The 11,677-nt window shown below is 40.2% G+C and overlaps 1 protein-coding gene across 1 annotated transcript; it reads left to right on the top strand.

Annotated features, from left to right (window-relative positions):
* The first annotated feature begins 2,019 nt into the window (after nt 1–2,019).
* On the top strand, nt 2,020–6,831 carry LOC108379534 (serine-rich adhesin for platelets-like). Its single transcript, XM_017635888.1, has 3 exons — nt 2,020–4,022; nt 6,278–6,540; nt 6,595–6,831. Exons 1-3 carry the CDS (start codon nt 2,168–2,170, stop codon nt 6,616–6,618), a joined length of 2,142 nt encoding a protein of 713 aa, XP_017491377.1. The 5' UTR covers nt 2,020–2,167; the 3' UTR covers nt 6,619–6,831.
* Nucleotides 6,832–11,677: the final 4,846 nt, after the last annotated feature.

The following is an 11,677-nucleotide window of genomic DNA, read 5'->3' as shown; positions in this document are numbered from 1 at the left end:
GCAACACCGTGGGAAAGTAAGTTCCTTTCCAACTGATCGTTATAACGTAAAGAAGGGCTGCCTTTTCTTAAAACACAATTAGTGGGATCCGCGTATTTATCTTGAACACTCCAAGGGTCCCTCGTCAGATGATGTCGTGGTCCATGCTTTTACGCCATACATCAGTAGGGGCTTCATAAAATACTTACACAGTGTGTTTTTCCTTCGCTTAGAGAGGGCTTATTCCTCAATTGCCTATGGTAAGAGTGACAGTCATTGGCCAACTATTAATTTAAGTTGCTTCGGTTAAGTGGGAATGCCTGCCCACCTAGCGGTCATACCGCCTGCGTGATAACTGCAGTGTCTTTCAGGCGAAGATATTTGCCATAGAGAAGGCGGCTTGTCTCATTCGGGATAGTAATTACCTGTCTGGGAACGTCACTACATTCGTTGACAGCCATGCGGCATTGAAAACATTAGGCTNGAGAAGGGCTGCCTTTTCTTAAAACACAATTAGTGGGATCCGCGTATTTATCTTGAACACTCCAAGGGTCCCTCGTCAGATGATGTCGTGGCCCATGCTTTTACGCCATACATCAGTAGGGGCTTCATAAAATACTTACACAGTGTGGTTTTCCTTCGCTTAGAGAGGGCTTATTCCTCAATTGCCTATGGTAAGAGTGACAGTCATTGGCCAACTATTAATTTAAGTTGCTTCGGTTAAGTGGGAATGCCTGCCCACCTAGCGGTCATACCGCCTGCGTGATAACTGCAGTGTCTTTCAGGCGAAGATATTTGCCATAGAGAAGGCGGCTTGTCTCATTCGGGATAGTAATTACCTGTCTGGGAACGTCACTACATTCGTTGACAGCCATGCGGCATTGAAAACATTAGGCTACAGGGTGGCAAAGTCGAAAGCATTTCGGAAAGGTCGTGCAACGCAGGCTTCACTTAGTCACGTCAAAACTTCTCTCTGCCGTGTAGAAGGGAACTAAATATTCGACAAGATGGCTTTTTGAGGGAAACACAAGAGCAGTAACCACTAATCTTTGGATTAATAGGGACGACTGTGGGGTCACAAGATCGTTTTGGCGGAGGCTCAATAGCGAAGTTGAAAATATCGAACAGAAATGGTTTGACAGACTTTATACTGACATTACAGATTATCCTCGGTAAGAAGGGTGTGCCTTTTTCTGGCGCTCATATAGGGCATTAACAATGGCCAAATCTGCCTCGGAGTGGAAAAACGAGTCATTCGTACGCGCCTTCCTAACCTAACGAAACCAAAATTTCCAAAAGAACCGAGGAACGGTTCCGGAAGAACCTAAACTTGATTCCAAAATAACCGAAAAACGGTTCCGGAAAAAGCCGAAACTCGATTCCAAACAATCGAAGACGGTACCAGAAGAACCTAGAATTTCGGTTCCTCATTGTTTTTGATGCTATCGACTTGAAATTCGGTTTGTTTGGGTAATATGTAGTTCTGAGTGGACCAGCCAAATTTTTTGTATAGATTTAATGTTATGCTAGTTTTTTCCTCATCTTTGACGCTTTCGTATCGCTGTCAGCTGCTACAAAAAGCAGCAGACAAAAACGAGCAGCGTCAACATCGAAAAAATCATGTGGAAACGAGTATATATTTTAATATAGTTTTACGTAGGTATTTTATTTTTCTAAAATTTTTGTAACGCAAATATCTAGAGCTGAGATACAAGTACAGGGATATATTTGTATGCGAACTTTCTTTTATATATATTTATACAGCTCTAAATGTAATTTAATAAATTGGAAATACTGAGTAAATTTGGTATTCTCTTTTCTTTCAGACTTCCATTACTTCGATGCGCGTATCGCAATTTCAAGTGAATTTCCACCTTTCAACGCCTCAGTGGTAATCACTCAGCAATGCGATGAATCAGTCCGAGACATATACACAAATCGAGATTAATTCCACTGGCAAGAACCAAAGTATGTGACAGCAAATATTAACAGTAAATACCAAATCACTCAAGGCAATTATTTCGATTCACATACCAAAGAGCAGCCGCAAAGTGATTACTGGCAGCGACACAAAACAGGTGACCGGGGCGATATTGCATTGCAGAGATTACACACACACACACACACACACACACACACACATACATACAACTGTAAGCGATGGCAAGCGGCAAGATAATCATCATGAATGACAAACAGTAGCAGCAATTGTAGGTTGAGTGTTGCAAGCAGCATTAAGTTTATTGCGAGGCGACACGGGTTTGACACTGTTAAACTGCGCCTAGAGCAATCACAGATACAGCAACAAAAAACAAGAAATTCAACCATTAAAGCTTTCAAAGTGCCCATAGGAGCAATGAGTGCAACAGTAACAGCAACAACATTCAGCCATACTCAAGCAACAACAATAGCACCGGGCACAGATAAAGCGAGAGCAAAGGAGTCGACAGCATGGACGTCAGAGTGGACTTCGTTATGGCCGTCGATCCTTTCAGCGAATGTTGGTTTATTTACGACGACAACAACAACGGCAGTAGGTGCAGCACAGCAAACAACTGCAATTGCCGCGCCGACTCCGATGGATTTACAATCAAAGCAAATGGCAAAGCTGAAACTTGACAGCAGTAAGTGCCGCCAGCGTCATCATCATCATGACAAGCACAACAAAAACAAAACAACAAACATCAATATCCCCGTTGCGCAACGAACTTTAAGTCGAAATCAAAAGCAAACCCAACAAGCACATCAAACACAAATGCAATGGCAACGACATTGTCAAGTGCGCCAACAACAACAGTTAAGCCGTTACTATCCCATCCACATGCCTCAGCAGCAACAGCACAATTGGCAGCATTATCTGTGGCAACGGCAACGCTGCTCATCGCCGGACTATGTGTCCTTGTCCGCCCGCCTTCGCTCGATGCTGAAACAGCAACAACACCTACACCAACAGCAATGGTTGCGCTTTTGCCTTTTGCTCGTCATTTGCCTGTCACTGCCCTCTGCAACGAATACAAAACCTCAGACCTCAGCAACATCAACAATAACAACAACAACACGAACAGCACCAGCAGCAGCAACTTTCACAGTAGCAGTAACAACAAAAACATTAGCAGACGCTATAACAACTACAGCCACAACCACAACAACAACAACAGCAGCAACAACAAGACCAACACGCGCAACCGACTTAACGATGATGCCGCCAGCAATTGGAAGTGATGACAACATCGTGACCAGCAATAGCAGCAAGTTCTCCCTCACCGCCAACTTCGCTATCAGAAACGTCATCATTCCTTCAACCGCGACAAGCGTAAATTCCACAACCGCATCAAATGCCACAGCAGCAGTAAAGACCGCGTTGCGAACGCTGGAGCGGACAGTGTCAACAACATTGCCAACAGCAATGCAAACATTCACATCCGTCGCATTGCTGTCATCATCAGAGACAACACGGCCCACAGCCATTATAATAACAACAACAACGTCCAACTTCGAGGAAAGTGAGCTGCATGCGAAGGCAATGGCGCCCATCAGCAGCAGTAGTAGCGTGAAGAATACGCAATCGGCGAGTTATGTGCACTTAGTAAATGAGTTGTTGCCTGAGGTAATGGCAGCACCGGCAATAGCAACAACAACCTTACAATCGCCAATAGCAGCAGCAAGAAATCACTATAGCAACAATAAAATCTTTCGCAATGCACCTAGCGGGCGCACCGATTCATATAGCAAAAGTCATTGGCATAACAAAATGTCCAACAACTACAATAACAATAAAAACGACGGCAGCGAAAAGTTTATTAGTGGGGGGCGAACGCGTCACCGTGCCATCCGCTCGCTTAGCAGTGCTGGTGGTGGCGGTGTGAGCGGTAGCGGCGGCAGCGGTAGTAGTTTTGGTGGCAGCAGTCTGGGCGCGGACGGCAGTGGCAGTGGTACTGTAGGCTTTCACAGTTCGGCGGATGGCAATGGCAGCAATCATAACAGCATTGAATGTCCGAGGTTCGATGAAAATTCGGCGTGTCCTTGCTACAAATTCGAAGATGGTAAGTACATTGCTTTTATTTTTTTTTTTTAGGATAAGTAATCAAGGATGCATATCGTCGTTTAAAGTACAAAGCCGCGTATCGCCATTCTGCAAAACCGCGTAACTGGCATTAGCTGCCAAAAATTGGATTTGCTCACACAAGCTCTTGACTCAAGCCTTATCCATTCGTCCTGAATTTTACTGGCCAGGTATGCGATTGCTTTATAAAAAAGAGAACCATTTTGAAATATGAGTGTTCTTACTCTCTAGAAGATAAGTTACATAATTCACATACGCGGTTTTGCGTTATCTTGATACGCGGTTTTGTACTTTACATATTACGTAAAAAAGTTGGGTTACCAATCTTTAACTTACTTAGCCCTCCTACGGTAATGAAGAAGTTTATTTAGATAGTCACTTACGTTCATGAAAGGTACAACCCAATCGCCCGCCTAAATCGAGATACTTAAGTAACTAACTTACCGAGACAGTGGGTTCATGATAAATCCTGCATCCCCGCTTTCTGATGATTAAGGGATATATGCTACAATATTTCCTGGTTCTGGGTCTACTTTAAAGACGTCTCGCAAATAATTTCGCTTTCATTCAAACTTACTGACATGGTTTTCTAGATTAAAACATCGTATAAAGGCATTTAAGTAGCCTTGCCCTATAAGCATATAGATTAGATAAATGTTTAATCCTGGTTGACTTTAAATATTGCACTAGTAGATCTCTGTAGCAAATTTCCGGTCGTTGTAATACTGCGAGGTTAAATGTGGAAAGACTTCAGATTTGAATACGCACAGGGCCTGCAAACTCTGCCCAAGAACCTTAAAAATCTAGATTAACTATACAACTACTTTTCTCTATATAGAGAATTCCAGAGGGGAACGAATGGCAAACTGCCACACACCTAGACTCAGATGTTACAGTTCAAAGCTTAACGAAAGAGTACATAGGACGACTCACTCCAATGAACTCACACTAAAGCTCAGTATCTTTTTACCGAGCCCATTTAGCATTTTTCAGGCAGAATTAAGTGCCACAATGGAGGCCTCTTGGTGGCTCATAGCTTGCGCTCCACAAAAACGGCCAAGCTGCTAATGAATCACTAAAGTCCATAGGAGCAGCGTCAATAGTAGCCATGGACTCTCAACCTACTGTGATCTAAATCTTATTTTACTGATGTATGGGTTCGAAGACACAGGAGCATTCCTGACAACTGCATGGCCGACACCGTGGTTATACCTAATGTGACCAACCGTACTTCTTTCGGAAGTACAATACTTCTTTTTTCGCTCTTGTACTTCGATATTTGCTTGCGATATTTTGTACTTCAGGAGGAAGATTTTGTTACCAGTTAGCGACAATTTTGTGTCGTATCGCTATCGCAATTTTTGACGCACGATATGAAATGTTTTTGCGTAAAAAAAGTGTGATAGCGATTCGAAAATTGCCGCTAACTGGTTTCAGGATCTCCCCCCAGGTCTTGTACTTCTCCGATCTTCTGGACGATCGTCACATGGCCTGGGCGATAAATTCGTTCAAACCATTAAAGTCGCCGGGGACCGATGGCATCATACCTGCCCACGCCCACTTAGGTTTTTCGATTAAAAAAAAGGTGCTGAACAAATGTTGTCAAGGGTGTTGTTGTTGTAACAGCATACAAATTCCCGAAGAGTTGCAGTGTTGCTGGATTGACAGTCCTTGGCCAGAAGGATAGTATATTCTGCTGGAATCGACAATAAAATCTTCATTTCGTTCACGTTAGTCCTAAAACTGACACGCCCATTTATATGGGGTTTTCGCTATTAGAAAAAATTTGTCCGAAGAAATATTTTTACTGGATAGGTATTCTACCGGATTCCGCAATAAAATTAATATTTATGTGATGACACCTTGCTATCTATATGTATGCTCGAAAGCTATCCAATCATACATATTACCCCAAAAATTAACTGAAATCTGTATTGAAATGTTTTCATAATACTACATTGTAGAAATAAAACGCACACTTTTGTATGAGCAAAAAACACTTTGCGTATTTTTACAGCTGAGCCTCATATTAACTGGTACTACATATAAACTAACTATTCAGCAGGATATGGGCGCGAACGTGTTAATGCAAATGTCTCCGTATCAACTAATCCACATGTACATCACATATTTATTAACAACTTTTTCCACCTACTTACATATGTATGTACATATGTATGTATTTATGTATGATTATGAGGATTTCCAATTGTTTGTTTTTGTTTTCTTTCGCAGGCTTATTTCTCGAGTGTCCCGGTACGACGGCCATGTCGTTGCGCAGCACACTCGAACGCATCTCATCGCCAATACATTCATTATCTATTTATGACTTCGATCGTTCGGTCACGTCCCTTTCGCAGGATGTCTTTCAACCAGGTGTCAATATAAGGCATTTGCAATTTTCACACTCACACCTGGAAACGTTAAAGGATAACAGTTTGCGGCATGTACGTGCATCATTGGAATCGCTGAGCATTGTTAATGGAAAATTAACACAGGTATGTGTACAAGTACGAATACAAAGAGTAACCACAACAAATACAAGTATGTAGATACATATATACAAGTCGAAGTAGAAGTAGATGGAAATCAGCAAACGGCAGGGAGCGAATGCCGAAGTAACACAGCCAAATAGCTAGCCAGTGAAGCGTGTATGCCGTGTTTATATTATCCATTGTCGGCTTGTCGTTGATTGTAACGAGACAGATAGCAAAACTCAGTTATGCAATACATTTCAGCTAAACCAACACGTTGGCGATATGTTGATGATATGTAAACTTTGGTAAATGCAGAGGAGTATACTAATGCATATGCAGATTAGGGTGGGACAAAAATACACAGGGAAATCAACTTTCTGGAATTTTCTTGCTGCCGCTGAAACGGCTGGTTTGGAATTTTTCAACTCAAAAAAATAATTCTTATGTAAATTGAAATATTTTATTAATTTATTTCTTGCTTCTATTTCTCATCAGAATGATATTGGTAGATAATTCAGCTGACTAAACATAAAGCAGAAAAGATTTTTATATTTCAAAACATGGAAAATTAACTTTAAACATTTCCAATATTTCTACAAAAACTTTTATATAACAGTTTTATAACAGTTGTAATTTTTTTTATTGAATTAAATGCCGTTTAAATGCTATGCAAATATAGTAAAACCTTTTTAAAATTTTGACTTTTTCAATTCTTTTTTTTAACATTTCTTCATACGACCATCAGTTTGGAAATACCCACATTATATTTATACATATAAATTGTATGGCTTAATTTTCGAGCTAATTACTTGCAAAATTAGTCCTATTCGACTTTTGTGTAGTAAGTCATATAGTAATGGTACGTAGGAAGCCATACGTGTAAATTTGTTTAATTAATTTCTAACTTGAAAATCTTCGACAATTTGAATTAATTCCGCTCATTTCTCACTGTGCCGCGGTACGGTTAAATATTAACCGATTTCAAAATATTCTTCAATTCGATTTCAAAATAATAATATTCTTCAGTTGTTGGGAATGGCTGAAAAACTTATATTTTGGACCAACCTAATGTACATACATACAAATGTATGTTTGTATGAAAATAAGAAAATTTTGCTTACGTTTGCCGATAGTTTTTCCTACATTTGTGTTGCTTCTTTCGTATGAGAATTGCCGAACTACAGCAATAGCAGCAACAAAAACAGCAGTCTGATAGATGCGCTCATACATATGTATGTATGTGAACTGAAGCATCTACCCAATTGCTGCTTTCAGTGCACTCATCTTTGCTTAGCTCTGCAAATCTTATACGCCACCCTCTTTCTCAGCCACACGTAGTACACACACATGATGCCTCCTCCTTTCACCCTTTTCGTTAGCTTGTCAGGTTTCGTGCAATTTGTCTACGAATACCTGTCTGCCAGCATGTCTGTCGGCTGCTTGTCTGTAGGTTTGTTATTTTCCACGACTACTGTTAAATACGTGCCAGCAAATATTCGCCCAAAATTACGCATTCGTGCATTTGTGTTGGTTTCATGCGAAATGAACGTGCCAAACCGACTTGCATCAACTTTGGTCTTCTTCTTGGTCTTGGTCTTGGTATTCTTCTTAATCTGCTTCTTCTCCGCACCCCTCCGGTATTAACCGTATTTGCGTGCATGTGTTCTGATTGCATCAGTACATTTGTGGCAGGCACGTGTGCGCACATTTGGCAAATTGAAATCTCTAAAATAATATTCTTAAGGTGAATATTTAATCTACATATTGCATAATGCAAAAGAAGATGCGTTCCCTCAATGTACTTACATATGTATGTATGTATTTATTTCGTGGGTTAATTTATAGAATATGAATTTATATCTTATCTGTACATATCTATATATGTATGCTGATTTTGGTTGCTTATGAATTAAGTAGGTCCTTACGATTTGAGTGTGCTATTTAATTTGACCAGTGCTCGGGTATGTTACGTAGTGCTATGTATGCATGCGGCTCAAGTATGCTAATGAAGTTGTTAAAAGGGAGAGAGATTGATTGTTTCGAAGGCCTTCTATTATTTACCACTCTTTTCAGGGCACTTGATAGACAGTGAATCTTGACTACTTTTCAAAGCAATTCAAAACTAATTTTGTTTGCATTTTTAAAACGCTTAAAATCAAGACTTTGCGGCATAGTTTTAGGCACAGAATTGAGGGTTAAGTCTAGCGGTATTTTTTTTCAGTAAAATTGCTTTTTTTACTTCATTTTCGACACCCTTCTTACAGAAAAAAAACGTGGCACACTTCCAGTAAAAATGTTAACACATAACACTTATATATTTTGCCTTCTGTAGACATTTACATTAATTGTACACAAATACTCCACGCAAAATTTTCGGCTGCACAAATTAAGTTTTTGTAAAATTTAAAAAAGTGGCAAAATGACCTTTCTGCAAAGGAAAGAGTACATTGAAATGTTCTACAAAAATATTCCTCGGGAAATTTTACTATACATAAATGTAAGTATGTATGTCCGAACAAACTACTTCACTCATTTATCAATTTTAACCAATTCTTTTATATTTTTAAAATACTTTCAGAACCAAATAAAAAACCCTTTTTGCCCACAAAAAAATGTTGACGTGAGAATTCAAAAAACGCTACAAGTTTTGCTTTCTGTCCGCATTAGAAATATCCCGCCCTCAGATTTTTGTTGCACTGTCTTATTGACGATGAAATTTAAAATTTTGAAAGCTGGTCAATCCACCATTTGAACTTCATTACTTTTTCTCTCTTATTTTTTTCTAAACGCACTTATATCGAAAAAGCTGCAGTTTCAAGATTTTCAAAATTTTGAATTGTAATTTTAAATATCTGATTGAAAATGCCATTAAAAACTGTTCCAGCCAATATCTGTCAATAATCTTCTGATAATATTCTCAACTAGTGTATTTTTGAAGGCCCTTCTCAGAGAAGTTTACGGCGCACTATAACTTTACTAAACGTACCATTATACCCCGTAATTCAGTGGTGCTTATCTTCCATGTAAGAACATCTGTTACAGCGCACGAAAAGTACTGGGGTGCACTTAGACTGAAGATACTGCTGGCAAGAGCTGTTGATTTTTGTCTTCCTTTAGGAATTGACCCATCGTGTGCGCTGAACATAGCTCAAAAATATGTGAGTATTCTCAGTATTTAAATCGGCTGTATAATTTATAAAATACTTGTCAAATAATTGATTGCACATCTTAGCCAAAATAGGGCAATAGCAGAGGCAGGGTTTGATGGGCTCCACTTCTTTTTCGTCTCTGCAGCTGAGGCACAAATTGTTGGTTTGATATGCTAGCCTCCTATCATGTGTGGATACGTCTGGAAAGTGGGTTCTGCAGTCCACCTAGCGATAGCTCGTTGGTCATAAAGTTCCTAGAGACGTCTCTGTGTTTAAGGATCCATACAACGATTAAGGAGCGTTTCCATGCCAGCTAGTTGAGAGTCACCCTGCGCTCAGTGGCTACTTAGGACGTTGTTTCTTCGAATTTTAAAGATCGATCAGGCTGAAGGACAAGCATGTACGCCGTCTTGATTTGCGCTGTCCACCGAACAGTGATCCTGATAAGGGTGGGTTATACCACAGGTGTGAGCAGCCAGTGCACATGATGAGGACTTATATCCGTACTGCAGGTGTACCCGGCGGTTATTACGTTCTTGGAGCAGTCTTCAACTTTTCCTCGTACTCGACTACTTCCTCGTAAATTGGACCATCCCGGTCTTGACTGCATTGACTCTGAGTCCACATTCCTAACGGAGCCACACTTAGGTCCGAAGAGCCCATTTAAAGATTACTTTTTGCTGGATAACGAACTTATTTCTAAAAACATAACCAATTCATTTTCAAAAACCGCAAAATCATAGATTTATTGGAAATAGATAGATGGCCGGTAACCAAAACGGCGCGTGAGCTACGCCAATGTAGGATGGTGGCAGAGGAATTACCACGCGCTTTCCATTTGCCTTCTTCCATTAGACTGTTTCAACAATAGTCGTCCGTTCCCACCGCCATCCTGAGTTGAGGATGTTTCAAGCGAATAAGAGAACCGGACTTTCCTTAATCGATCTATACCAGACTTTCCTTAATCGATCTATACCAGATTCGTAGTACTAGTTGACATTTAAGTTCGATATTTTTCTTTGTATTTGTCAGCGAAATTGACCTAAGCCATAGCCTGGAAAAGGTATTCGCTTCGTGGAAAGGGTATACAATTTTATAGGCATTAAAAGGTAGACCATCAATTATCGTCAGTCGCTGGCCAAAGGAGGCTCTAAGAGGACTGACTTATTAAAATTTGACAGCTAATGTATGAAGCCGTTCAGAAGACGCATACGATCTCTGATTTTTAGCAACGGTTGCGTTCAACTGCTGCGCCTTCTGCACCTACCTATTGCACTGCACTGCCCTATCAAATAGGATTATCGACTCCAGGCTCGTGCTTTGATATTCCTCAGCTATTGCCAGCAAGAACCACGGTAACACTACACTGACTCCCAGGACTTTGCGGGATTGCAGGTGACGAGCTCGTCGAGGGATTGGCTAGTAAAGACTCATCATGTGTGCTTGAGAGAACGGAACCATTTCTGAACTCAGTTGGTCCACTTGGTCATAATTACTATGTCAGTGAACTCTGAGCATCGTAAGTTCTGGGGGAGTGTGGTAAGGAAGCCTTATAGCTCAACCAGCGACCGACAGACCGTACTTACCGTCCATACCAACATATGAAATTGCTGTTGATAGAGAGAGATAGAACCAACGACAGCGTCACCGTCATTCGGTGGTGAGTTTCCGTTAACACGATAATCCTATAAGATGTCAGCTGACACGTTCTACGGTTTTACGTCGGTGGCTGGTTGAGCTCTTTAGCATATTAGGCATTAATCTTTTGAATATAGCAAACATCAAGTTGCTTACAAGTTACTTAATTGGTTATAGCCAGCTGCGCTTGCACAGAAATTTCCTTCTTAAAAAAGGGTTTCGAAATAGTATCATTTGACGAATAAGGCCAAGCTAATAATTTGAAGAAATTTTTTTGTTCAATAAAAATCCCATTAAATATTTTTAAACCATATAAACATAAATTTTTTTCAAAGTACTTAAATCACGTTGCTTGAAATAAATTAACACAT

This window comes from Rhagoletis zephyria, unplaced genomic scaffold (assembly GCF_001687245.7).
Source record: "Rhagoletis zephyria isolate East Lansing unplaced genomic scaffold, Rhagoletis_zephyria_1.1 Rzeph_scaffold_16616, whole genome shotgun sequence".
NCBI classification, from domain to species: Eukaryota; Metazoa; Arthropoda; class Insecta; order Diptera; family Tephritidae; genus Rhagoletis; species Rhagoletis zephyria.
This window is presented reverse-complemented; position numbering and strand designations above follow the sequence as displayed.

Excerpts from the sequence above, each read along its gene's own strand:
- LOC108379534 (XM_017635888.1), top strand. The coding sequence starts at position 2,168 with ATGACAAACAGTAGCAGCAATTGTAGGTTGAGTGTTGCAAGCAGCATT. Across the intron at positions 4,023-6,277 it reads TTGCTACAAATTCGAAGATG|GCTTATTTCTCGAGTGTCCC; the intron begins GTAAGTACATTG and ends TTTCTTTCGCAG. Across the intron at positions 6,541-6,594 it reads TTAATGGAAAATTAACACAG|ATACATATATACAAGTCGAA; the intron begins GTATGTGTACAA and ends ACAAGTATGTAG.